General features: G+C 36.5%; 1 protein-coding gene across 2 annotated transcripts in view; it reads right to left on the bottom strand.

Moving 5' to 3' along the window:
* psme4a (proteasome activator subunit 4a) overlaps positions 1–25,645 on the bottom strand; it is a 28,669-nt gene extending 3,024 nt beyond the window's left edge. Inside the window, exons 1-45 of one of the 2 annotated variants that reach the window (XM_084391629.1) lie at positions 25,098–25,645; positions 22,972–23,112; positions 22,649–22,765; positions 22,273–22,329; positions 20,798–20,842; positions 19,290–19,439; positions 18,566–18,629; positions 18,393–18,467; positions 18,119–18,241; positions 17,927–18,019; positions 16,600–16,865; positions 16,247–16,433; positions 15,767–15,856; positions 15,615–15,679; positions 15,378–15,528; positions 15,041–15,139; positions 14,886–14,955; positions 14,720–14,787; positions 13,711–13,926; positions 12,470–12,627; positions 11,938–12,033; positions 11,280–11,335; positions 11,121–11,177; positions 10,971–11,026; positions 10,764–10,862; positions 10,630–10,692; positions 9,940–10,035; positions 9,718–9,849; positions 9,394–9,603; positions 9,046–9,182; positions 8,880–8,933; positions 8,578–8,707; positions 8,373–8,481; positions 7,739–7,892; positions 6,911–6,980; positions 6,629–6,754; positions 6,278–6,430; positions 6,031–6,135; positions 4,801–4,892; positions 4,560–4,691; positions 4,210–4,418; positions 4,022–4,107; positions 3,810–3,938; positions 3,542–3,697; positions 536–698 (exon numbers count right to left, since the gene is read on the bottom strand). In XM_084391629.1, the coding sequence (XP_084247755.1) occupies positions 536–698; positions 3,542–3,697; positions 3,810–3,938; positions 4,022–4,107; positions 4,210–4,418; positions 4,560–4,691; positions 4,801–4,892; positions 6,031–6,135; positions 6,278–6,430; positions 6,629–6,754; positions 6,911–6,980; positions 7,739–7,892; positions 8,373–8,481; positions 8,578–8,707; positions 8,880–8,933; positions 9,046–9,182; positions 9,394–9,603; positions 9,718–9,849; positions 9,940–10,035; positions 10,630–10,692; positions 10,764–10,862; positions 10,971–11,026; positions 11,121–11,177; positions 11,280–11,335; positions 11,938–12,033; positions 12,470–12,627; positions 13,711–13,926; positions 14,720–14,787; positions 14,886–14,955; positions 15,041–15,139; positions 15,378–15,528; positions 15,615–15,679; positions 15,767–15,856; positions 16,247–16,433; positions 16,600–16,865; positions 17,927–18,019; positions 18,119–18,241; positions 18,393–18,467; positions 18,566–18,629; positions 19,290–19,439; positions 20,798–20,842; positions 22,273–22,329; positions 22,649–22,765; positions 22,972–23,112; positions 25,098–25,348 (5,356 nt within the window). In that variant the 5' untranslated portion in view covers positions 25,349–25,645. The remainder of the gene's footprint in view (positions 1–535; positions 699–3,541; positions 3,698–3,809; positions 3,939–4,021; positions 4,108–4,209; positions 4,419–4,559; positions 4,692–4,800; positions 4,893–6,030; positions 6,136–6,277; positions 6,431–6,628; positions 6,755–6,910; positions 6,981–7,738; positions 7,893–8,372; positions 8,482–8,577; positions 8,708–8,879; positions 8,934–9,045; positions 9,183–9,393; positions 9,604–9,717; positions 9,850–9,939; positions 10,036–10,629; positions 10,693–10,763; positions 10,863–10,970; positions 11,027–11,120; positions 11,178–11,279; positions 11,336–11,937; positions 12,034–12,469; positions 12,628–13,710; positions 13,927–14,719; positions 14,788–14,885; positions 14,956–15,040; positions 15,140–15,377; positions 15,529–15,614; positions 15,680–15,766; positions 15,857–16,246; positions 16,434–16,599; positions 16,866–17,926; positions 18,020–18,118; positions 18,242–18,392; positions 18,468–18,565; positions 18,630–19,289; positions 19,440–20,797; positions 20,843–22,272; positions 22,330–22,648; positions 22,766–22,971; positions 23,113–25,097) is intronic. The other variant, XM_084391630.1, reaches the window with a different exon arrangement.
* Positions 25,646–26,489: the final 844 nt, after the last annotated feature.

Raw genomic sequence — 26,489 nt, 5'->3', positions numbered from 1 at the left:
TATATATTTTTTAAAATAAATTAATAGTTTTATTCAGCAAGGATACATTACACTGATGAACAGAAAGCAATTAGCAAAATAACAGCAATTATTTAAAACGGAAATCTTTTGTAAAATTATAAATGTCTTTACTGTCAGTAAATAAATTATCACCATTTCCACAAAAATATTAAGCAGCACAACTGTTTTCAACATGAATAATAATAATAATAATAATAATGTTAATAATAATAATTATTATATCTTGAGCAGCAAATCAGCATATTAGAATTATTTCTGAAGGATCATGTGACACTGAAGACTGGAGTAATGATGCTAGAAATTCAGCTTTGATCACAGGAATAAATTACATTTTAAAATATATTCAAATAGAAAATATTTGTTTTAATTTGCAATAATATTATTGCATATTGCATAATAATATTTCACAGTATTACTGTATTTGTGATTAAATAAATGCAGCCTAGTTGAGCATAAGAGACTTCTTTCAAAAACCCCAAAAGTTTGAACGCTAGTGTACTTGTGTGCTCATTACCAGCAGAAGGGATTGTGTCCACCACGGAGCCCAGCTCTCTCCTCCTACGCTTGGGCAGACGGGTCTTGCTCAGGGACTCAAAATGGGCCTGCATAGGTTCATCAATGCTGAGAAAATTACACTGCAGTAATCCACTCAGAGTGGTGGCCGCCATCTCCCTCACCTAAAAACATGAAGAGAGAGCAAAAATGATTACAGAAGACCAAAGATTTAGACAGTTTTTTCCTTTCAGTTATCTAAAGCGTGGGAGGTGCAGAGCAGGGACAGATGGGGTCTTTTTGTGTCAGAAGAACCTTTCTTTAAATAAAGAAAATACACAGGGCCTGAAGAACAGAAGCGGTGGAACTTAAATGTAACAAGGCAAATCGGTGCAAACGGCATCACAGAACAAAACACAATGTTCCAGTCAGGGTGAAATGGGTGAAGAAGCAAATTTAGAGCTTATTACCAGGGATGTGCTAAACAGCTAGTCAACCAACCGGTCTCAAGGAAGCAATAATTAGGCAAAAAAAATCCCTACACAGACACCCATAAAAAGCTGACTCAGCAATAACATTCTGTGTGTGTGTTTATGACAAGCATTTGCTCTGACAAAGAATCCACAGCTATTGTTTTGAAGTCCTAAAATCTTGTGATCTTGACCCTATGCTTTGATCCTTAACCTTGAGATCCAGTCACTGTGACGTTCTGATTGGCTGTCACTAATTGTAATGTATTACAGCAGCAGACAGAGGGTCATATGCAACATTGAATCAAAAGTCATGTGATTTAATTTGCTGTATTAAAGGGTGTAGTTTCCTTCCACTCATAACCCTAATCTTTTCGCCCACTTCTCTCCGTTTGCCGTACACTCCTCTCTGGAAATTTTAACATATATCACCATGGAAACAGAATACTGCTGCAGCTGGGAGTTGCTATGGTAACAGTAAGACGGATAGAGAGAGCATGAGAGAGAGAGAATAAAGGAAAACAAGAGTGCGCTACATCACTGCAAAGAAAGCATGGTGAAAGAGACACTTTCACCACAGCGGTTTACGTAATTGGCTTCCGACACATTTAACCTCTGTGATTATACTCAATCACATTCATGAACAGAAGGATGAACAGAACAGAAAGACTTCAAATATAGATATACTAAAGATATATAATCTTATACAGTGATCAGGATTAATTCACTGGAGTTGAGTGAAAAGGTGTGAACATCTAAGGGTGAAATCAGTATGAAAAGACAGAGCTCTGAAGACACTTGTTAGTTGTGGCATGTGCATTTATGTTATGTATTATGAGGACCAAATATTTCTAAAATGTCCTCAAATGCACACTACTGTTCAAAGATTTGGGGTCGGTAAAATGTTCTTGAAAGAAGTCTCAACAAAGACTGGATTTATTTGATAAAAAAAATTGTTATACTGTGAAAAGTAAATATTTTACAATAAAAATGTTTTCTATTTGAATATATTCTAAAATGCAATTAATTCCTGTGATCAAAGCGGAATTTCCAGCATCATTAGTCCAGTCTTCAGTGTCACACAATCCTTCAGAAATCATTCTAATATGCTGAGTTGGTGCGCAAGAAACATTTCTGAATATTATCAGAATTTTTTAATTATATAAAATGTTGTGCTTCTTAATATTTTGTGGAAAATTTGATATCTTTTAAACTTTATTCATCAAAATATCCTGAAATAAAAATGTAAGCATTCATTTCAAATATAATTTTTTGTAAAAAATCAAATTAATGTACTCAAACAAATCTAACCAACACCGAACCTTTGAACGGTTAATTGTATCATAAGACTTTTAAGGACATTTTAAAAAGGTCAACACAGTAAATTAAAAATAATAAAAATTAAATTATAATAATAAACAAATTAATATATGTATACTTATTTAATAAACATTTGCAGTGCATGTCATAATATTTGTGTTAGAGCTGCACAATTCTGGATAAATTGAGAATCACGATTTTTTTTTGTTTAAAATAGAGATCACAATTCTGAATAGACAGCTAAACAAAATAACATGTATTTTACTACAGGTTCTGACAAAATGCTAATTGCTGCAGTCTATTTAATCTTTTTTTTTATTCATTTAAATTCATTAAAAAAAAAATCGGTTTAAATGAATGATTCAATGACTCACTCATTTACTGGATGAATCAGACTTTTTGAACGAATCTCTTGAATGAATAATTCAATGACATTTAACAGTCACTTGTCGCCACTTACTGGTGAAACGATGTAATTAATACAATCTTTATTTAAAGCGTCAAGTTACTTTCAAAAGCTGATTTACTCTATTTTGATCGCTTCCGTAGACATCAGTGTTTATATCCGAACTATAAGCTTTTATCCCAGTGCTTCTGTGATAACCTGAATTATTGTAACAGCTTCACAACCACACAGTATCATTATTTCTATTTCATTCCTCTACATGACAACATCTCTGTCTGGGTCAGCGGCAGCGAGAACACAGATTTGAATGTTCACTGTGATCGTACTTGTCAAAGGTTTAATAGAAACAGCCAAATCGTTGGCTTTTAGGAAGAATATCGCATGGGTATTTGAATCGAGATCATGATCTTTTAACGATTAATCTCACAGCTGATTAATACACTATATAAGATAAACAAAAAGAAAAAGAAAAGAAATGCCAAAAAAAGCTTAATCTCTCTTTATGCTAATTACAATGACACTTGATTTATCAGCAGCCAGATCTTGACATGAAAGCCTGCCAAGTTTGCTGAATGAGAAATTGTTGTGCATTTCTTCACTTGCGAAGTGCTTTTATTCTAATTCTCGGCTGATTAGCTGTCGTAGATAACGTCCTGTTGAATAAGTTCACCCATTGATTTATAAGATTGTAGTTTGTAGCAAGTTTGTGCTCTCATAATAGGCTTAGGAAATTGACTATATCCCACCAGAAACAAGGAGCCAAAGTTGCAACTAGACCTCAGAAATAGTGTAATGTATGTGCGTATATCAGTGTGCAAATTTATTCACACACCTCTAGTTGTTCATCCTGTAGCAGGTGTAGCACCAGAGCTCTCACGTCACCGACAGCCTGGGCATCACTGAGGAAAGTGAAAAGATTGTAGAAGACCATAACCTGCAGGTAGGTGAGAACGGTGTAGCGTGCGTGCCACGAGCTGCTCCTTGAGATCTGTAACAAACAGTGCCAACTGCTGGTCAAATCACACATTAAACCCTCACATTCACACATGACTCATACTGTATGTGCTGAATGTGTGTGCCTTATGGGCACTGACAGTCACCTCTTCAAGGGCACTGAGGACTTGTGGGATCTGTTCTGAGTACAGCAGCCCCTGGGACATGAGAGACAGACATGTCTTAGCGTCTCTCTTCATCTCATCATAGCTGTCGTCATTCTCCACAGGAGCAATCTAGAGAGAGAGAGTGAGAGACAGGCTTAAACACACAAGACTTGCAGACAGTGAACTAAATTACAGACAAAACTGGAACTCACTTTGAAGAGGAGAGGGAGGAGACGCAGCTGTTCCGGGACAGCAGAAGAGAAGGAGTGTCCAGTGCTGGTAATCAACCACTTCAACACTAAAACGAACAGAAAACACTGTTACCCCAAATAGCCCTGGACCACAAGGCACTTCTGCACACTTGTTCAAACACAAAAAGAAAGGTATACAAAATACACACCAGTTTTGAGTAATCTGATGGCCTGCGTCCTCTCATCTTGATCTCCCTCCATGTTTCCCTCCACTATGTGGTTTTGGATCTCCTCCTCGCCCTCGGTTAAAGGCTTGAGTCTGGCCAGCACACGCTCCGTGAACTCTCCGATGCGCGGGGACGTGGTGGGCTGAGTGTGTGGCAGGTTCACATCGATCATGAAGATGTAGGTGAGCACACTGAGAGATAGAAGAGAGAGACAATGAGTGGATCTAAATGTGTTGCTATAATACGGAGGGTTTTAATATAAAATTTGCTCTGAAAAGTCTAAACGTGAACATGTATAATGTTGATGTGTTTTTTTATGTTCAAGCACATACCTGCCGATGCGTTCGCGTACGTTCTTGTAGACCTGAGTGAGCTTGGGCTCGAGGTACTGTAGTAACCTGTGAAGCAGCTCTGGGACTCTCCACTGCTGCTGAGCAAGACCTCCCTGCAGCACATACAGACGGCTGAAAGACAGAGACACAGACAAACTTAGACATGTAGCAATGAAATATATAGATGTCACAGTGATCATTTCCCCTATTTAAACCATAACATTCAGCAGTGATGTCATACCAGGCGTCCATAAGCGAGCCTCCTTTTCCTGTGACTGGTGCTTCCATCAGCAACTCAAACAGCCAGTGGAGCTTTCGTGGGTCTCGGCTCTCCTGTACAACACACACACATGTACACAAGGAATAATTCAGCTGGGAAAATATGAAAGCATATGATATACTACTGTTTAAAGTTTTGGGAAGGTAAGACTTATTCATGTTTTTGCAATAAGTTTTATACTCACCAATGCTGCATTTATTTACAAAATATTATTTTGATTTAAAATAACGATTTTCTAGTTTAATATATTTTCAAATGTAATTTATTCCTGTGATGGCAAAGATAAAATATCAGCAAACATTTTTTAGGATTCTTGATGAATAGAAGGTTTTCTTTCTTTTTCTGCTAAGTATATTTTTTTTCAAGATTCTTATATAAATAAAAAGTTCAAAAGAGCAACATTTATTTGAAATAGAAATCTTTTGTAACATTATAAAAGTATTTAGTCATTTTCAATTGAATGCATCCATGTTGAAAATTTTTTAATTCTTTAAAAATAAAAATAAAACTTACTGATGCTGAACTTTTGAATAGTAGAGTAAATCCACAGATTGCCTGGTCATTAGCCTCATTTATTGTAGAATATGATATCAAATTTAATCCACAATCAGTGTTGGGTCTAATACTTTATCAAGTAATTAATTACTGTAATTTAATTACTTTTCCCTTGAAAAAGTAAAGTAAGGGATTACTATTAATGTTTCTGTAATTTAATTACATTTACTTCTTATGTAACTGCATTAAATACGGTACATACTATAGAACAACTATATATAAAACAATAGTGGATTTAACATCAACATTTTACATGTAATGTTTAAAATGTATTTTTTTAATGTAATTTTCTCACTTTAAATACTTTGGACAGTTAAAAAATTATTTATGCAATTTTATGTTATTTATTTCAGTTTCATGTCTATCCTCGTATTGTTCAACTGGTCGAGGTTGATATGGAATTTGTAATGCAGTACTTTTTAGAGAGAGTAATTAGTACAATAATCTAATTACACTGTTGAAGATGTAATTAGTAGCTAGTAATTAATTACTTTTTTAGAGTAACTTACCCAAAACTGTCCACAATTTGAAATAGTATATTTTTGCAAATATTTTTCCCAAAACCCAGTGATGCGAAGCATACCAATAATCATACATCCTAATAAAAGACAAGTACATGGTCAAAAATATCCTTACGCAGGCAGTGGCAATGCAGGTGCCCCAGTCCGCATACGTCTCTATGGTGATATTGGAGAGAGCTTTACGGAGGAGTGGACATAGCAGAGCCCAAAGTTTTTCCACCTGAAACACACATATACAGACTCAACCAAAGGTGTTTACACCGTCATTCTGGTCCAAAGAGTTGAGACCCAAGTGTTCAGGTGTGTAACAATGCTGATGTTGAGGACTCATAATTTGTTAAAATGCACATGTGTGCAAATACCTTGCTGTAGCTCCAGTGTTTGGAGCCCCTGATGAGTCCAGAGATGATCTCCGCCACACAGCGCTGGGTGCTTTCATGGGTATCCGCAACCAGACGCTCCATATGAGGCTTCAGCAAGGGCAGGAAGGCATCATCAAAGTTCCGGAAAAGGCCCTTTTACAACACAAGACATTTTTATGAAGCAAGCCATCAATCATTTTTAATTTGGAGAATGCTGTTTGTTTGGATGCCACTCAGATATAGAACCAAATTGGTTTGAACAAGCCTGAAAACCTGACTCATAGACTTCTACTGTCTACATTTCACTGGGTTTGAAAAACAGACTGTAGACGTGCGTATAAATACTCTCACCTTAAAGAGGCAAAATCGCCGTGGGCTGAATTTATCATTCCCCTTCCTGTCCTCCAGAGACAAATAGTGGATGAACTGATCGATGAACAGCCGGTCTGAGAAATGATCATATATGATCCGTTCACTCTACAACACAGAAAACAGGCATAAACAAACCTAAACAAAAAAGACAGGCTGAAATATAAAAACCCTGAAATTATGAGGTGGTACAAGCGTATTTTGAGTTTTGAGGAACAAAACTTGGTTTGGTTTAGATGTTACTAGAATTGAAATTGAGTATACCTCATTCATCTCTTCTCTTGTTTTGCCCTGTTTGGGCTGTTCCTCATGAGGGGCATAGATCATCAGGTTCCTAAAAAAAGAAACAAAATAATAACATATTTAGCAGTTGTTTTGTCTAGCTTTTGAAGATCAGCACAAAATGTGTTTTATATTATATACTACCATTCAAAAGTTTGGGGTCAGTAAGATTTTTATTTTAAAGATTTTTTTTACTTTTATTCAGTTTTGGATGAAAAGGATAAATTAAAGGATGAAAAGGAAAGCATCAGTAAAGTCATTCATCATGTTACAAAATATATCAATTTCAAATAAATTATGTTCTTTAGAACTTTCAATTCAGTCCTGAAAAAAAAAAAGGATTATGTGACTGAAGACTTTAAATTGTAATTATAATTTAGAATATTACGGTTTTACTGTATTTTTTTATCAAATAAATGCAGCCTTGGTGAGCAGGAGAGACTTCTTTCAAAATTAAAACAAAAATTATAATATTAAAAATCTTATAATGAAAAGGAAAATCCTTTGGCTTCAGAATGGTTTCAGGCCTTATTCAGAACTTTGCAGAGGGAAACTTCATTAGTAAACAACTTTTGTTTTCCTCACACAAAGCTATTGTCATTGGCTTTGGGAGATGTGAAATATGGTGAATGAGTCATATGGACCACTTTTACTGTGTTTTTTGGAGCTTGACAGCCTCTATGAACTGTTGATGTATGGAAAAGAGCTGTGTAATGAGTCAAAACTTCCTCTGTGTTCCACAGAAAAAAATTATAACAGCAAACTCTTCCATGTGTGGGTAAACTCTTCCTTTAAGCACTGTGTGTGTACCGTGGCCATGTGGAATAACCCCAGTGGGTTTTCTCAATGAAGCAACGTTCATCCCAGTCCTGTTGGGAGCGTGGCAACCTGCTGCTGTCATACTGCAGCCACTGGTTATCAGGCCTGTCTCCAACCAGCAGAGAGCCTAGAGCTTTACCATCACCTACATGAAGAACAGGAAATATCAAATCTCAGATATACTTTGATATGTGTCCATTTAGTAAGACTACAGATGGTATTCAACCAGAATGAGTTTTTCTGCCGCCAGCACAGCGGGTGCGGCGAAAATGCATTTCTGCTCTTGACCGTAAGTGGCGCTATAACCAATAGCTGGAACATTAAGCACTTATATGATAAATAATTAGGCCAGATTAAACATTATAATACAATATTATATTACTGTTATTATTATTACCTGTAATTTATTTAATTATTTTATCTTCATTTACAAGGAAAAACATCACAATTACTGAGCAATGTTGCAAACGGTCTCTTTGCGCCATCTGGTGGTGATTTCACAAATGAGTGTCACATGTGACTGGGTTGTATTTAACGTTGCAGTCTCTCAGAGGCGGGAATAGGCATTTTGGTTGACTACCTACTGTATATACTCACTTCTTACTGTACGGTTAAGTGTACTCACATGACTGAAGAGAGGTTTTGAGTTCAGAAATGTCGTAGGGATTCACTGCCACTTTCTTGTGAGGTCTCTTGAGCTGCTTTAGAATTCCACTCACTGCTGATATTGCACCCTGAGCAATAAATAGCACAAAACAAGAAGAAACATGTTTTTGTTTTTGCTTTCCTTTCACAGGTATGTTCTGAAGTATAATTCTGAACAAACGCACATTGCGAACTAAGAGAGAGTCGTGGTTCAGGCTCTCGATGAAAAAGAGGACTGCAGAGGAAGGCAAGGGCTGGTCATCTCTCAGCATCAGAGAGAGGAAGCCGATCGCTATCTGCTCAAACTTCCAGGGCCTGCAAAGTAAACCAGCATAGGACCAATGAACTTCCATTACCATCCAGTCTTTTGTAAATCCTTACAAATAATTCAGAGAAGGAATAATAACAAAGAATACAACAATATTTTAGCATAACTATTCCTGTAAACCCTGTAAAACAAAGTGCTGTTCATTCTAACCAGACGTACATGTTTCGGTCGTAAAGGCAGTCCAAAAGATCCACCACTAGCTTCTCATACTTCCTGTTAGGATTGATAAAATAAAAAAATAGCTCAGTTTTTGAGTATATCCACCACTTAACCGGATATAAACTTGTGAAGCATATTTGTATGCAGTTTTTAAGCATTTACTCACTGCACTGAGTCTTTGTTTTTCTGTTCCTGTCTCTTTCTTCCCTCCAGTTCCTCCTGTTCAGAGGCATCACGTGGGGTCGGTTCTGGATTACTGGATTTCATCATTTTTAGGGCAACATCCACACAACTCTCTGGAATCTGAATACAAAACGAAAGAGAAAAGTGTAAAGATACATATGTCACAAGAAAAACAGAGGAAAAAGGTCAAGCTGAGGTGTGCAATGTCAACAAACACATTAGCATTTAAAGTTTTTAATTTATATAATTATGTTAATATAAACAGGAAAGCCTTTATTTAGAATTCAGTTTAAGCATCTCGTTCATTTAGGCTGCTATTTGCTGAACTCACAGAAAAGTCAAAACCAATGGTCTCGTACTGGCGGTGGACCTTATCGGCCAGGTCATCGAAGAGCCGCACGATTGAAGGCTTCTCCAGAGACATGGAGGGGCTCATGCCAGAACGAACAATGGCAGGCCATGTCAGAGCGATGGAGTCCCAGTACTGCAGGGTAGCAAGACAGACCCCAGTGTGGTTCCCTAACAGACAGTACAAGGCACCCTGGAGAAGAGTAAGACAGACAGATCAAGTATGATCCTATTCAGTTTCCAATATCAACAGAAAGAGAAAAGATTTTTAGTTTCTTTCAGGGTGTATACACTGTGAGAGGCCTACTTTGAATTGCTGCTGGGTGACGTCAGTGCGGTCTGGGTCCAGGTACTCCAGCACGGCAGGGATGATGTCTCTGCAGCAGAAGTTGTAGGTTGACAATGCTGTGAACAGCGCATTCTGAGCTTTACTCCTCACCTGAGGTAAGAGAGAGAGGCTATTCATGTTGCATTCAATGCGTTTGAATGTGAATGCATAAGTGTGTGTTTGTGTATGGTGTTGTCATACCTGACTGTATCTGCTGGTGGACAGTCTGAGCAGGTCCTTCATCAGGTCCTGATGAACATACCTGTAGCTACACCCATCTATGGTCAGATTTCTTAACTGAAACACAAACAGGCATAAACATACTCAAAACTACTGAAATCATAACTTGGTGAAGAGTCTTTAAGATACATGTTTATTTAATGGGAGGTAAGTTACACATATTATAAAGCATTCCTCTCACAAAAACCTGTCCAGGTCATGCATTTTACCCCAAAATCGAAAGGTTTTTTTTTTTTTGGAAGAAAAGTATTAATTTCTTTAAAAAAATTAAAAGAAATGAATACTTTATTCTGCAAGGATGAACTAAGTGGATCAAAAATAACAGTAAAGACACTTATAATGTTACAACAAATATTTCTTGAAAAAAAAAATCCACAAAATATTAAGCAGTGCAACTGATTTGAACATTAATAATATTAAAAGAGTTATTTTGCAATGATATATTTAACAATATTACTGTATTTTATAATAAAAAAGCAGCTTTGGTGAGCATAAAAAAAACTTTTCAAAAACCTAAATCTTTTGAACTGTAGTTATACAAAACATACAAAATAGTTATTGAAATAAAAGTTATTTTATTGACAGGTTTCATAAGATTTACCCAAATGCTCTATAAAATATATTAAGATTATTATTATTACTATGAGTTACCTCATGTTGCAGCATGACTCTGTCTATGAGTAGAGCTCTAATGTGCTGTTTACTGCCGTGAAGCTGGAGAGAAGAGAGAGTGTCAGTATACTACTTGTCAAATATAGAGAGGATGGACATTAAATGTGTCTCACCTTGTTCTCCATAGACCTCTTAATCAGACTGAAACTCTTCCAACGGGAGTCGAACTCATGTTTGTGTGAGCCTTTAAAGTGGAGCAGGTCATTGATGATCTATCGAGAGAACACCAAGCATTGTTCACGCCAATTCTTATTACCAATAAAATAAATATCACACACACACACAAATGTTGGAGAAAACCTGACAGTGTTGTGGTTCACCTTTATAATGGAGAAGAGGGATTTGATGTCGTCTTCTGAGTGCTCTAGTGTGTAGTCTATATTGATACATTAAAAACAGCTTTCATTTCACTCAATATGTACCGTAAATAGAAAGTGTATTTAGTATCTTAGTATGTTGAAGTAACTTACGTAGTAAAGGTCTAATTGTCTTACAGATGTCCTCTCTGTAGTTCTCTCTAGACGGGTCTGCCAATCAATCAATAATCAATAATCAATATAATCCACTGCAAAGCAATTCATTCATTCATAGCTCCAGCACTGATTTTAAACAAGGAAATGCTCACTTACCATAGTCTACTCCAGCGTAAACTTTTGTCTCGTTTAGCTGAACCATACTGTTGATCCTAAATGAGAAGCATTAGAAAGTTAAAATATTACCAAGTTAATATATTTAAAAAGAAGTTTACCAGAGCATCATATATAGTTGGACAATCTATGAAATGCTAAAATCACAGATGTTTGCAGAGTTGTTGTTTTTTTAACTGTAGTACACTAGCGTTCAAATGTTTTGGGTCAGGAAGATTTTTTAATGTTTTTGAAACAAGTCTCTTATTTTCAACTAGTCTGTATTTATTTGATCAGAAAAACTGTAATATTGTGAAATATTATTACAATTTAAAAGAGCTGCTATCTATTTTATTATATTTTAAAATTTATTAAATCCAAATTTTCAGCCACTCCAGTCTTCAGTGTCACATGGTCCTTCAGAAATCATTGTAATATGCTGATTTGACGCTAAAGAAACATTGCTTATTATCAATGTTGATAATCTTTGATGAATAGAAAGTTCAGAAGAACAGCATTTATTTGAAATATAAATCTTTTTTAACTTTATAAATGTCACTTTCGATCAATTTAATGCATGAAGTATTCATTTCTTTAAAAAAAAAAATCTTACTGACCCCCAAAAATTTGCACGGTAGTGCACATTGTGTGTGTTACTCACAGCTCCGGGACGGGTTCTCCATTCATGGGGGGCAGAAGGGGGCTTGCTCCCAGAAGACAGTTATGAACAATAGACAGACTCTGAAGAACATCATCCCTAAAGAGATATTACACACAAATTAGTAGAGCAAATTATCTCTGATCTTTTTCCTTGAATGTTCTTTTGTGGATCAATGGCATCAAAATATCATTTGTCCATGCTAATAAGCTAATAAATCATTTTTGAATAATAGTCTCTGACTTCTGTAAATCAGTGAAACATGGTGTGTCTACCACAGGGTCCAGGGAGTATTTAAAAACATTTTGATAAAAAAAAAGAAAAAAAAGACACTTTATATATATATAATTTTTTTTTTTTGCCTAATAAACACCTGAACACATTCAGCCCCCTTTTAAAGAAAGTCCAGTATAATATGGAGTTAAAGGATCACATTTCTGGTTTGGTGTTGATAAATAGTAACTTACTGATGGGGCTGTGTGGGTGCACAAGACAAAAAGAAAGAAGAGTTTTTATGAATTCAAACAAGGCTGACCTGCTCATGTCCTGTTCTCCCTGTGTGTGTTTCTGCAGACGCTGGAGTTCCGGCTTTAACAGCAGGTCCAGCAAGTAGAAAACAAACTCTTTCTCTTCTGTGCTGGGTACGTGCCACTGGATGTCCAGCTTCCACAGGTCTCCAGGCCGACCCCAGTCCTGATCCAGAGAGGAGACAGAGAGAACTCGTGGAATATCAGCCTCCATTACATGATTTTTGAAGAGACAATATTTACTATTGTTTTGTTAAATTAAGTTTACTGAATGTCATCCTTGTTATCTTATCTTGATCTTTCTTTAAACTGCCCATATGATGCTTTTTTGTATATTACCTTTCATGAGGTCTGTAATATACATCTTTGTGAGTGTAAAAAGTCAGCAAAGTTTCAAAGATAAAAGAGTTATTGTCACCCATTCTGAACTGCCTGAAATGAGTCGCCAGTAATTCCAGTCTTACTTTCTGCACAAACCTACGTAGGTTTGTAACACTTTTGCTGAGAATGCTGAAGCAGAGTCAAGTTCAAATGAACCACGCATTAAGACGTCAGACAGTTAGGAAGAGTGACGTCTGTCTGTCTAAGAAAAGGTGCTTAGGCATACCAAGGCTAAAGAGGGTGACGGAGCTCCACTAATCCGTTCATTTACTCAAACATCTCATCTCTTCTTCTTCAGAGATATTTGATAGGATAAAAGTAAAGCCTGGTCTCATTGTCTCATTGACATCTACTATAAATTTTTTTTATGACTATACCTAATAATAATATTTAATAGAATATAAATTTTTACTAACATTAACCCTAAAACATAACATTTGGCAGAAATTACATTTGATTGATGTCAATTGTTTCTCATAGACATCACTTCTATTACTACAAATTGGGAGCAATGGAGACTTGCTTAAATCTCCTTCTGTTTCTCAGATATTTCTCCTGAGAAAAGACCGCAGTAATCAAACGCATATCTTCTCTAGAGTTTCAGAAGAGATTTCAATGATATCTCAAACTCAGTTTAGATTTACCAAGATAGATGTCAGAGATGTCTACTTAAAATAAAACTGATTTAAGTTACCTGTATGCTTTCCACAAATGGTCTATACTCTTACTGTGTGTCAACTATTTTTTAAATGGACTCTTAAAATGGGTTCTTCAGGATCACAGCAGAAGATTTCAGATTTTTTTTCTAAGCAGAGATGAGGCCTGTGTCACTATGAGAGGTTTAGTGTTTTTTTCCCTTGAGGCTGACCTTGATTGGTAGGTATGTGTCAGTGTGCTGCTGGGCACCGTGAGGAACGCTGCAGTACTCTCTGGGATAGATGAGGGATGAGGAACGCAGGGTGTGATAGAGCAGCTTACAAGCCAGACTGTAGCCCGGCTTACATTTCAGGTGCAGAGTTAACTGAAGAATCTGCACTAGCTGAGACCTGTAGAGCAGAAGTTGATCGCCATCCACACGGGTCACCTACAGACAAAGACAAGGACTGTGATCTTATACATCTCTGTCTAGATATGTTTCTCAGAATCTAGAGTCAAGTTTTCAGATTTCAAGAGTTCTAAATTTCTAGACATAGATTTATAATTAGCTTTATTTCTTCAAGTATAGATAGGTTATGCACTACCCCAAATTAGGCGTCAGCAAGATTTATTTTTTTAAAGAAATTAATATTTTTATTTTGCAAAGATGAATTAAAATGATCAAAAGTGACAGTAAATACATTTATAATGTCATAAAAGGATTTCTATTTTAAATAAATGCTGTTCTATTCATCAAATAAAAAGGGTCATGGTTTCCTCAAAAATATGAAGCTGCACATCTGTTTTCAACACTGATAATAATAAGAAATGTTGCTTGAGCAGCAAATCAGCATATTAAAATGATTTCTGAAGGATCATGTGACACTGAAGACTGGAGCAATGATGCTGGAAATTCAGCTTTGCCATCACAGGAATATTAAATAATATTAAAACAGAACCAGTTATTTTAAATTATAATAATATAACACAATATTACTTATAAACAATATTACTAGACAATGCATGTCATACTTTATTTTTGATCAGATAAATGCAGCCTTGGTGAACATAAGAGACTTCTTTAAAAAAACAATAAATAATCTTACCGACTCTTACCGAAGTTTATATATAAATATATATATATATTTTTAAAATAGAAATTTCTAGCTATAGATTTCTATATTAGGATTTCAGTATTTCCAAAGTTACACAGCTACGAGTTGTAGAATCGAGTGACTGACCTCAGACAACAGCTGGAGGTTCCACATCAGTTCTTTATCCAGCTCCTCTTCATTTAATACCTCTTCATCTGAGAACACATGGTATGTTAACAGGAAACGCACAACACATGTAGCAATCCATATACTGACATTAACACATTAGGTGCATGTGCCATGTGGAACTTACTGGATGAGATTTGTAATATGGCATTACAGCAGTGAGGCAAAAAGAGCTTCAGAGCCTTTGCTGGGTGACACTAAAAAAAGAGAATAATCATTTGAAATTGTTTTGAGAAACGCTGTCAGCTGTGAATGTCTGTGAGTTGAGCTCAGGACACCGACCTTGGTTGCAGCTCGGCACATGTCTGCTACCATCCGTCCAGCAACGTGAGTCTCAAAAATGTTTGTAGTGGCGAAGTTGAAGACTTTTCCAAGAGCCACCTGTGAAAATGAATGAAATATGTTCAGGTATCATCACATAGTCATAGCAGCCCTACGGAAATACACTTCAGTTCAAAAGTTTGGGGTCTAGAATATTTTTTCTGTCTGCAAGATTCAGAAAGGACACATTAAATTGATCATTAAAGTGACAGTAAAGACATATATGACACAAAAAACACTTTTGAATGGTAGTGTATGTTATGACTAGCTTTAACTCCATGTGTGTGTTTGTAATGACCTGGAATATTTCCATGGAGCATTGTGTGAGGACAGTGTAGAGTGTGGAGGACAGGCCCAGCTCCAACAGACTCTCTAGATGAGTCATTTTCTCTGTCTCCATCTCCTCCCGGGTCTGTTCCAGAGTACTGATGTCAATCAGTGCAAAACACCTAAATACACAAACATAAGAGGGAGAATGAAGATACAGAAAGAAAAACACATGTACAGTATTTATTCGGTACTCTGAGTTCTTTACCTATCAATAAATTGAAGAACAAAATCCTCAAACTCTGCAGAGGCAGAACACAACTCTTTTTCCACCTGCACAAAGAAAAATCAAAGGAAAGACTGAGTCGCACATGAACTATGGCACGTAAAAAATAATATAAGGACAGGAGGATATCTGACCTGTGTGAGGTCATTTCTTGTCTGAACAGCAGCAGAACAGTCCACCAATGGCACAAGAGTAACAAAAGTTGCTAATAACTGGAATGTTATCTGAAAAAATAAGAGAAATATTTGAAAACATACACACCTCCACATGACAAGCGAAATTTGTGTTTCGCTATGGGTGTATAATTTACATTGTAGAACAAAACCCCAAAGTATTTTTTTTTTACCACAGGCTTTACTTCACTCATCAATTAAAAAAAAAAAACATTATAAAACCCCACAGCAAAATCTCGAGGGAACCAAGGGGTAATTTATCTTTAATTTATATTTATTTCATATTAATTTATATTTCTTTTTAGTTTTAATGGTTCAATTTAAGCTTATTTATTTCAGTTCTAATTGTTTAGTTTATCATCTATTTATATTTTATTTCAGATTTATTTCCAACCGTTATAGTTTTAGTTAACAGCAACACTGTCTTGAACAGACTCTCACCATACACTTGCTGAAGTCATTGGGGTCGACCCCCGGCAGAGCCCTCATGAGGAGAGGCAGCATGTGTGTGGGGCCCTCTGGAAAACTCTTGCCCCCGGCCACCAGGCTCCGTGCCACACTGATCATACAGCTTAAAGTGGCGGTCAGCTGGTGAGGCTCAGTGAGGGTCTCCATGGCGGGATATGTCCTTAAATTAGAAAAGGGTCCCAAAAATGCTTTTATGTGATAATGATGATCAAGCACACCATCAGCTTATCATCAATTTATGTAGTCTTAATGTAATGTTATTGTAAGTTGTTAACTTAAACAGACATTAGCATGTGCTTTAAACAAACAAATACACACACACTTACTTCTCCAGCACTGGAGGAATGACTAACTCGGGTCTGAGCAGGGCAAGGTTTTGCAGGGCCTGGGCAGCATCCAGACTGCCGGTTTTGCTAAACATGGCAAGAAGGACGGGCTCCTTCATGCTCTCTACAAAGTCTGTGATGTCCTGCTCACTGAGATGGTGGCTTTCGGGAACAGGGGTCAGCCATGTTGGCGTCCGGTAACGTTCTCGATGCAGACGTTTCACAACGCTGGCAGGTAAACGCTGAAGGAGTTTCATGAGTTTCATCTGGGGATGGACGGAGCAAAAATTTATTTCTTTTTTATTTTAAACAGGACTTATTACGGAACTTATATTTGCATGCAAAATTAAATTATTATTATTTTTCTATTACAGTGAAGGGGAGAAGGAAGGAAATCATTGGGGAGAAAGAGGGGAAATGGCCTGGAAATGGTGCTCTGACCACAATGATATTATTACAACTGGGAAACGGACTGAATGAACAAAATTCCCATCCGGCACCCACATCTGTAATGGGTCTGTAATAATGAGATTTATTTTTCTAAGGAGAAAAAGTGTCATTGAAGGCTAAAATAAATTAAGCAAACATGGAATCGCGGATGGTTTAACCTTTTTTTTTTTTTTTTTTACTGAGCATTTACGGTCAAAAAAACAAAATAAATCCATTTGATCAAAGGGACGGATATTAACTTCAACTTCAGATTTCCATTTCAACAAGTGAGCATGTCGGCCTTCGACACATTCCTCACTGTCATAAAGTGTTTTGTACCCTGTGATGCCCACCACAAACAAATCACACAATTCATCTGCATCATCAAAGGAAGAACACTTTCTGTAAGCTTCTAAAAAACAAATCAGATGTTCTACAGCCTGAACATCTCATCAACAATGTGGCGACAATAAAAGGACAAAGCTTTCGCAGGGTTTTACTGTGACAACTAGATGCCTCTCGCAGACAAAGCAAACACGCAACCCTGGAAAGATGAGCTGTTCAGTGTCCTCGTCTATGAGGAGATGCTTCCAGGAAAAGAATGGCATGTATTGTTGATAGCAGCAGTGTTTTTGAAACGGACACAGCTGCAGGCTCTTCTAAAGCATTCTGGGAGAACGATTAAAATCTGGATAGCAACCTGACTCATTTTGCTCTTTCTTTTTGGTTTTAAAAATCATGTGGTAATGTCTAGATAATCCAGTGAATTTGTTTATTCTTATATTTTTCATTAGTTTATACTTATAAATACTATTATATCATAATTATACTTTATATTTGATATATAATTTGATATAATAAAGAAGAAATGAAGCAGAAATCCCTAGCAGTAACTCACCAGCCAGCGGCCGTGGTTAGAAGGGTGTAAAAACAAGGTGATACTGCTGAAAAGGCCACTGAGCTGGGTCTGGGTCTGTTTGCTTGGACCTCCCTAAAAACACATTAAATATAAAGCAAATGTATTACATCATAACTTGATGGTATTTCAATAGCATATTTTCATTGGAAGGTGCTTTTATTTCACACTGACCAGCAAAGCAGATATCCAGGTGACCACATGACCGATGTCATAGGCATTCGTCAGATATCTGGAAACCAGCATCTGACTGGATCCTACAGGAAGATTAAGACTCCTCAAGATCCTGGTGAAGATCTGAAAACAGACACAGAATACAAACTGTAGAACCAGCAACACTGAACTAGCTCTGGATTTAATGGCTTAATGTGTACATGAAAATCACTTAAACGAGAAACCTGTTGCTAAAAACAGACAGCGGACTAAAATTTTGGAGCGATGTCCTCACCTTTGGTATATAAGGGTCCCAATCTATGTAACCAATGTTGTCATTTGCCAGTCGTGCAAACAGGCTGACAAGATTCTGGAAAAGACGAAATCGGGTTAACACTAATGGAATGAATCAATGAGGTTGTGAAAGAGAAATCCACAGATTTAACTTCGATAGTGAGACAATCATACCACTTCCCAGCTTGGAAGGTTCTGCACCGACACCCACAGGCTTATCAACTCATCAAACCAAAGTCTGTGGAAACACATAATTCAAATAAAGGTATTTTAGTGTATTTTTAATACTAAAATATTATTCGTATTGGATGTGTGACCGTTACGTATTGTACAGTTATGTATTTTCCAAAGCCAATATAAGTATCTATGACTTCAGCATTCCTTTATCAACCTTTTATTTCCTGTTTTTTAAAAATATGTTTTAACAGAAATTTGAGAAGTAAGACAAAGTAAATAAAATTGTGTTTTCTTCAAATTAAATTTCATACAAAAAATAACTATGGCTGTTCCATTCATCTCCATTCTGCAATATATACACTACCATTTTAAAGTTTGGGGCCAGTATGATTTTCTTATTGATTTTCTGAAATTAATACTGGAAATTGTTGAAAATTCAGCTTTGCCATCATAGAAATAAATTACATTTTAAAACATATATCACAATAGAAAAACAGTTATTTTAAATACAAACAAACAATAAATAAATAAATAAATAAATAAATAATAATAAATGTAGCTTCGGAGTACATTAGAGCCTTACTGACCCCTAGCGTTTGAATGGTAGTGTGTGTGTGCTAAATTAATCTTTTCTATCTATGATTTCAAGTCTAGCAGAAAGACTAATAGGACTGACTTTGCAAGGACTCAAAGTGTGTCGTAAGGTTCAGACAGTGCTTACTTGTAGCCCTTATCATGCAGCTCTGGGGGGAGTGTGGTGGGCAGGAAGAGCTCAAAATATCCCATCGCCTTCTGCATGGTCTCGTCAAAAGGGCACATCAAAGGTTTCCACTCATCCAGCATCTCCTGTGTTGCTGATTCTGGGAAATAACTGCATGCATACAAACACAGACAGACAGAGAATGATTTTGTTGTTGCTGACACCTCAAGTGTTATGCACGCATATAACAATACTAAACCTTTGTGATGTTTCTCTTTTTTAATATGAATTTAAAAGTACCTAAATATCATGTTAAACTGTATGCAGTACAAGTAAACTCTTATTAACTGGATAACATATGCTTTTGTAAAATGAATGAAGCCACTTTAAGAATCACGACATCATGTCGATCATCTACTGGCCCATACATGAGCAATCTGCAAACAGTGCGTTATCTGAACAAGCTAAAAGTATGGACTTCACTGACCGAGCGCATGACAACCTTTTCTGTAATCCAAGTTGACCCGAGAAGAGCTCTGAACATGCAGCCTCACCTCACCCTAGATAACTTCCATAGAGTCTCTTTCTGTTGTGTCACTGTTTTTAAGTAGAAACAAGCCAATCATACGACTGTCTCTTTCTATTTCACTTACACTGTATTAAAACAGTTTTATCCTCATTTGAATAGTCTGCAGTTGAATGATATCATGTCCTTTTTGACCTCGTGCTAAGCAACGGATTGCACTGATCCTGGGACACTTCGGTCTCTCAGAGACAGGAAACTCCAACAAAGCCAAATTAAAATAGAATTAAAAAGGATTAAATGACTAAGGAGAAACTGAAGATCTATTGGGAGCGCAGTTTATGTACGTTCCAGTCAAATGTTTGGACACACCTGCTCACTCTTTATTAGTTGTCATATACTAAAGACATGAAAACTATGCAATAACTAAAACTACAGTTTAGGAAGTAGTGATCAAAACTTTACATTTATCAGCAAAGCTCATTTCAGAACAATTTCTTCAAAAATAATTATATTATGCTGATTAGGTGCTCAAGAAACCGTCCCTTATTATTATCAATGTTGAAAATAGTTGTGATGGTTAATAATTTTGTGCTTAATAATATTTAAAGAATAGAAAGTCTTAAGTCTTAAGATTCCCAAAATAATGATTGGTAGTGCATGTCTGGCATAACGAGTATTTGAGTAAATGTAATTAGTCACTGTACATAAGTATATTTTTGCCTACTTTGTAGTTTTACTGAGTATCAAAGATATTGGCAAATTTTACCCTCCACTTGACTAGTTTTTGTTTATATTAATTTGTGAAGAGTAATGCAATTAAATGCAAAAATGCATCTTTGAGATAAAATACTTAAGTACTGTTAAAATCAGATACTCTAAGACTTTTTCTCAAGTCGTATTGGAATTTGTGACTTGAAATGGAGTCATTTTTGCTGTAGGATATCTGTACTCAAGTATGGTTTCCGGGTACTCTTTACACCTCTGAAGATATGCAAGTACTTACGGCCTGCAGTTCTTGATTAAGGCCTTCAGAACTCCTTCCACTGAGCTGCAAAAGGAAGAGAAACTTGAAAGTGTCCAACACTACATACAATAACACTTTAATTCCAAGCAAACGATTCTACAATAAACAAAACCAACACACTAGTGTTTGTTAGACCCATTCATGCATTACAAAAACTCCTCAGTCTCCTGTTATAATCCCCCAAAGGTGGGGATGAGTCTAGTGGTAGAGGAACTTTTGGGAAGTAGAGTTTTTATTAGGCTGATTGTCCATCTGTGACCTATATGCTGCTTAAAAGCTGGTCAGCAAAGCTATTTTAAAGTTTTTATCAACCCCCTTATCGTGAGCATCTAAAATAGAGGGGCTATTTCATGAAATTCTGTTCTTCAATACCAAAACATCACATCACATTCACCACTCGCATGAAACCCATCAAACACATGCACCATAAAAATCACACAGCTAAACAAATGTAAAAAAACCTGTGAGTGTCACCAAAATATTGCAGATATGCAACACCCAGACAGGGCCTCTGAACCTGATGACCTTAGTTTTAAAATAGGCTATAGTAATCTTTCACCTCAGGACTCATTCAGAGGAAAGAATGTGATCCACAGTAGGGATTTACTGCTGTAGCCCGTGTAGAGGGTGCCAACAAGGATACTGGAGTATCAGATGTCTGCATTAAAGAGCATGGGTGAAACAGAAGGCAACAAACACGCTCAGCACTCAGGAACAACGTACAATACGCCGTGTTCAGTGTTGGCTTGGGAATTCCAATTGAGCAACAGAGTGTTATTGAATAGTGTGAGAGCAGTACAGCATTGGATTTCACAGTGCGAGTCCAACAGCCTGTGTCGGGGTGCCAGTATTTGTTTTGTGCAATGTGACAAGCATCGCATTTCGCTGACAATATATATATATATATATATATATATATATATAAAATTATTATTATTATTATTATTATGTTGTTTTAAACACATTCCAGAATTACAAAAAACCTAAGTCATGTGTAAAAAAAATTCCTGTTTGGTATTTTCTGTAATTTTACCATTAATAATGTCTTAATAATACAGGAGAGGTCAAACATATCTGAAAATATAAGTCAGACAAGGAACCATTTTGGCGTAATTCAATTATTTGGCATAATTCAGTATTTCAACAAACAAATCCTTCAGTTGTCATCTTGTGAAACTTAATTTTTAATAAATCCAAAAACATCGGTTTCATTTATGTGTATAGTATGAGATGCAGAATACGCATTGATGATCAACAAGGAACAAAAAGACAAACAGACGTTGTTATTGTGCACCAGCAAAAATGTCATGCATCCACAGCAAACAGATTTAAAGACAAAAAGCGAGCGTGAAGCCAAAGACCACTGGGACGAAATGAGAGCCAGCGAAACATTGAGTGCAAAAAAATTATTTAGTGCACCTTTAAATATTAACATAAAATAACATGGTCCTTACCACCTCTGAGCAAGTTTAACGAGAACGTGTTTAGAGGAAGAGCGCGGCCGCAGAGAACTGAATATGAGAGGAGATAAAAAGACAGGCACACTCAGCACTTCCTGTCTACTCAGACAACATTTTTATGAGATTCTCAACATCAGCACCAGCACTGATGTCACCAGACATCAGAAAAACAAAGCTGGGATGGAAGTTATTAAGGTAACTATATAATCACATTTGTTTATCCGTTTTATTGAATTGCAAATATTTGGCAAAAATTATAAACCACAATTCAAGTTTTATTGAATTGCAAATATTTGGCAAAAATATAAACCACATTTTTTAAAAAACATGAATCCTCTTTTATAAAGTCTCTGATGAGATATGCACGTACCTGGGAAACCAGTTCAGGCCGAGGTGCTCGGTCTTTGAGTACAGGATCCTGTCCTGTAACTCATACAAGGGTCGCCATGGCAATTCAATGTCCTCTCTTGAAAGCAGCTCCTTCTTCCTGAAAGACAAAATAGGGGTGGGTGGATATTCAAATCTCAAGAGCTCTTCTGCCACTCTGCGATAACAAATCTGTGAGGGATAGTGTACAGTCATAATTGCATTGATGTGAGGTGAAGAATCAATTATTACATTGCTACATAAATAAAATGTAAAATTGTTTATTTTAATTATTGAACTATTGCATTATCTTAAAGTCAATCTTACTTCAGCAGGGTGATGAGGAGACGGGCGAAGCTCTGCATCAAACTGGTCTCCAGTTTGGGGATGGTGACCAGCTCGTACAGCAGCTTGACGAAAAGCACATGGTCCTCTTTGCTGAACTTTCTTCCATATAATCGCATGTACCTGAAGGACAAGGAAGTATTGTGGGGTTTTAAAAAGTACCACTTTATTCAAACTATATTGTGTCTCTCTCTGATATTAACCGTTATGACGGTGAGTTGTATGATATGAAACAGATTGGTGGTTATTATCAGTTTTAGAACTGACAGTGTTATTGTGCTGACCTTGTGCTGATTGGTGTAGTCATGTTAGATCATAACATCAACAATATGCATCTATGCATAAAATCTAAACAAATTTTGATTGCCCTAAAAATGATTCCATTTAGATGCGTTTTCAATTGCTCCATGTTGAAATATGAACATAAAAGCAACATGTGATACCCAAGTAAATCACTTTAGCAGATTTAGGTCAAGCTGCCCAAGCTTGCTTTCAATGAAAAGGAAGTGGACTCATGGCTGACCTGACACAATCGAATAATCTAGGCCAGACCTAGTATCTGTGCTTAGGCTGGCAATGCCGATACCTTACCAAGAAGGTTTTGTGCGGATGCTCTCTGGACTGGCAGTGATAAATAAAGCCATGTTCTTCACACCTAAGTGTACATAGAGACAATTTCTAACACAAACACTACTATGTGTGTCCCAATTTGTGTACTTATGCACTATTATATAACGTTTTGTAGTAGAAATAGTGCGAGTAGTGTGTTCACACTGAAAATAGGCTATCCGAAGTGTAGAATAGAATGTTAGACACTTCATGTCCTCAACTGTCGCAGCTTTAAAGGGATAATTCACCCAAAAATGAAAATTTTGCCATTACTTACTTTGTTCCAAACCTGTATGAATTTCTTTCTTCAGCTGAACACAAAAGAAGATATTTTAAAGAATGTTGGTAACCAGACAATTGACGAAGAAAGAAAACATAAGAAATAAACTCGTACAGGTTTGGAACAACTTGAGGGTGAATAAGTAATGAAAAATTTTCATTTTTGGGTGAACTATCCCTTTTATTTAGCGGAGGGGGAGGGGCGATCAGACTCCGATGCTGAATGACAAAATAACCATATAATATTATTTCATACCATTCGACAATACATAGTGCATAACAAGTAGGCTACATAGTGTTTAAGAGATTGAGTGCGACATTTGGGACACAATACTGACTCTAATCTCCAAAACATGGACATACCATGCATTCTTAAAAAGACAGGCAATCTGGAGACCCATGAATAGATTTAGTGAGGAAGAATATGATGTCTTTGCTTACTCAAATGGCTTGGATGACATTGAGAACAATATTTCTCTGAATGTTTACAGACGAGTATTGCATCTCATAGTCACACGCAGTCTGACATCAGTGACAGTTTGTGCTTGTTGTGCTCTTAAAATAGCACTGAGTGGCTAAAACATGACCAACAAGCCATTTTGCAATCACTGACAAAACATGGCTTGTTAAACACCAGCCATTTCCTTACCTTCACTGCAATGAAGGCTCAAACAGGTAACGTTAGCTCTATATTTTATACTTTTAACACCAAAACATAACGTTGTTGCCAATTGATTGTATTTGTCAACAATGGCCTATCATATATAAAAACTTAAACCTAAACAACTCAAGGTAATGGTTTTATCCTACACGCAGTTAAAATCTCGCAAAATGTTCAAATTGAACGTTATGCAAATATATTTGAACGTTCTTCCACAACGTTTGTTTGAACAATGACGCAAGTGAAACAAAGTTGACTACGCATGCGCATCAGCAGTCAGCGCGCACTTGATTAGCGCTCTATTTAAAACGCAAGAGAGATATTTTTACCCTAGTCTGCTTTATCCTCCTAAATACAAAGGGGTCATTCGGTGTTCCCGTAATACAGCTGTCTACAGAACATCACATTTCCTGTTTATGATATTAAGGTTAAGGGAATGTAGGCCCTATTTATGATTCATGAGACTGAACAACTCCACAATTTAATTTCGTCGGCAGATCAAACTATCAGGAGGATTCCTGGATAATGTTAGCAGGCATTAGCTCATCAAAATACTCACGTGGAAAGTTTCCTCGTCCACAACAAGACACCTGGCCATATCTCTCTGAGTTGGACGGCTCGGCCGAGGTTTCCTTTGATTTGTGCCAAAATTTCATTGGACTCTTCGTCTAGTTTGTCCTTGTACGGCAGAAGTTCGTTGTAAACAATATCTTTTTGCGGAACAAACCCTAATAAATCGGATGCTTCTTTTTTCATGTTACAGTCCCCCAATTGTGGCTCCTCCACTTCGATTATTTTAGAGATAGTCATGTATAAAATATTCCAAACAGCGATGAGCTTCTGAGATGGGAAGAGAAGTATTAAAAAATTATAAAACTAAATAAATGTCAAAACCATAATACAGCCGTGGTCTTTTCTTGTTGGAAGACGCGCACTGTCATCGCTCATGTCGTTTCTGAACTCTCTAGGATAATGATGACTTCTTTTAAGCAGAGCCGCTTGCTGTCATGTATCATATTTCTACACGAGCGCTCCATGTATTCGTTTCCATTCAGCTGTAGCTAACAAACACACATGCCGCAACTCCACCCTCCTCAGCTTGCGTCACTTCCACCTTGTTTCCAACATAACAGATCCAAGAACAGTTTACTGAGAATGGACTACTTGCACAACTGCTTCCGCGTTCTAGTTAGTACATACGGTTAGAGCGTACATACTACATGCATGAGTATGCAGATTATCACTATGTTTTATGGCTGCCAGTTGATTAAAACAATGAATGATGATCTCTGTATTATCTTGAGCCTGCTGAAATGTGCCTATTAATATATTTTCTTTCCAACTGTGTATTCTGAATAATAAATATATGTATCCACTAAATATGTACATATTTATATGGATCCATAATGTATGCTCGTCTTCTCATTAACAATTTTTTTTTTTTGTCTCTTTCTGACATTTCATACCGGTTGGGTTTACATTTTTAAATGAAATTTACTATTAAAAGGATTGTTTGTGTGCGTTGGTGTTTATTCCAGTCTTTTAAAATAGTTGAATGAATGAATGCTCGCGAGGTGCCTGTAACCATAGATATCATATAAAGGCCTGTAACGACGTTAAATAGGATATTTAATCAATTACGTAAACAGCGTAGAGGATAATGACAGACAACTATACTTTGAAATTTGAATATTATAGCATTTTGGGCATAAACATGTATAGTGAAAAGGTTGACATTGAAAAAATGACACAGAATGGTTACAATATTTAATCCAAATAAATAAATGTTCGGTCACTAGTGTAGACGAACACTGACACCCTGTGGTGAAATAATGGCGTATTTAACACCCACTGTTTTCTCAGATCGGCTTGGGTTGGGTTGGATTAAAACTTCATGTTTCGATAAATTTGGAAAATTCTGCACACAGTAAACATCAGAATACCCCTTCTC

The sequence above is a fragment of the Rutilus rutilus genome, assembly GCF_951802725.1.
Source record: "Rutilus rutilus genome assembly, chromosome: 20".
In the NCBI taxonomy this organism is placed as follows: domain Eukaryota; kingdom Metazoa; phylum Chordata; class Actinopteri; order Cypriniformes; family Leuciscidae; genus Rutilus; species Rutilus rutilus.
Note: the sequence above shows the minus strand (reverse complement) of the source record. Positions and strands in the feature narration are given on the sequence as shown.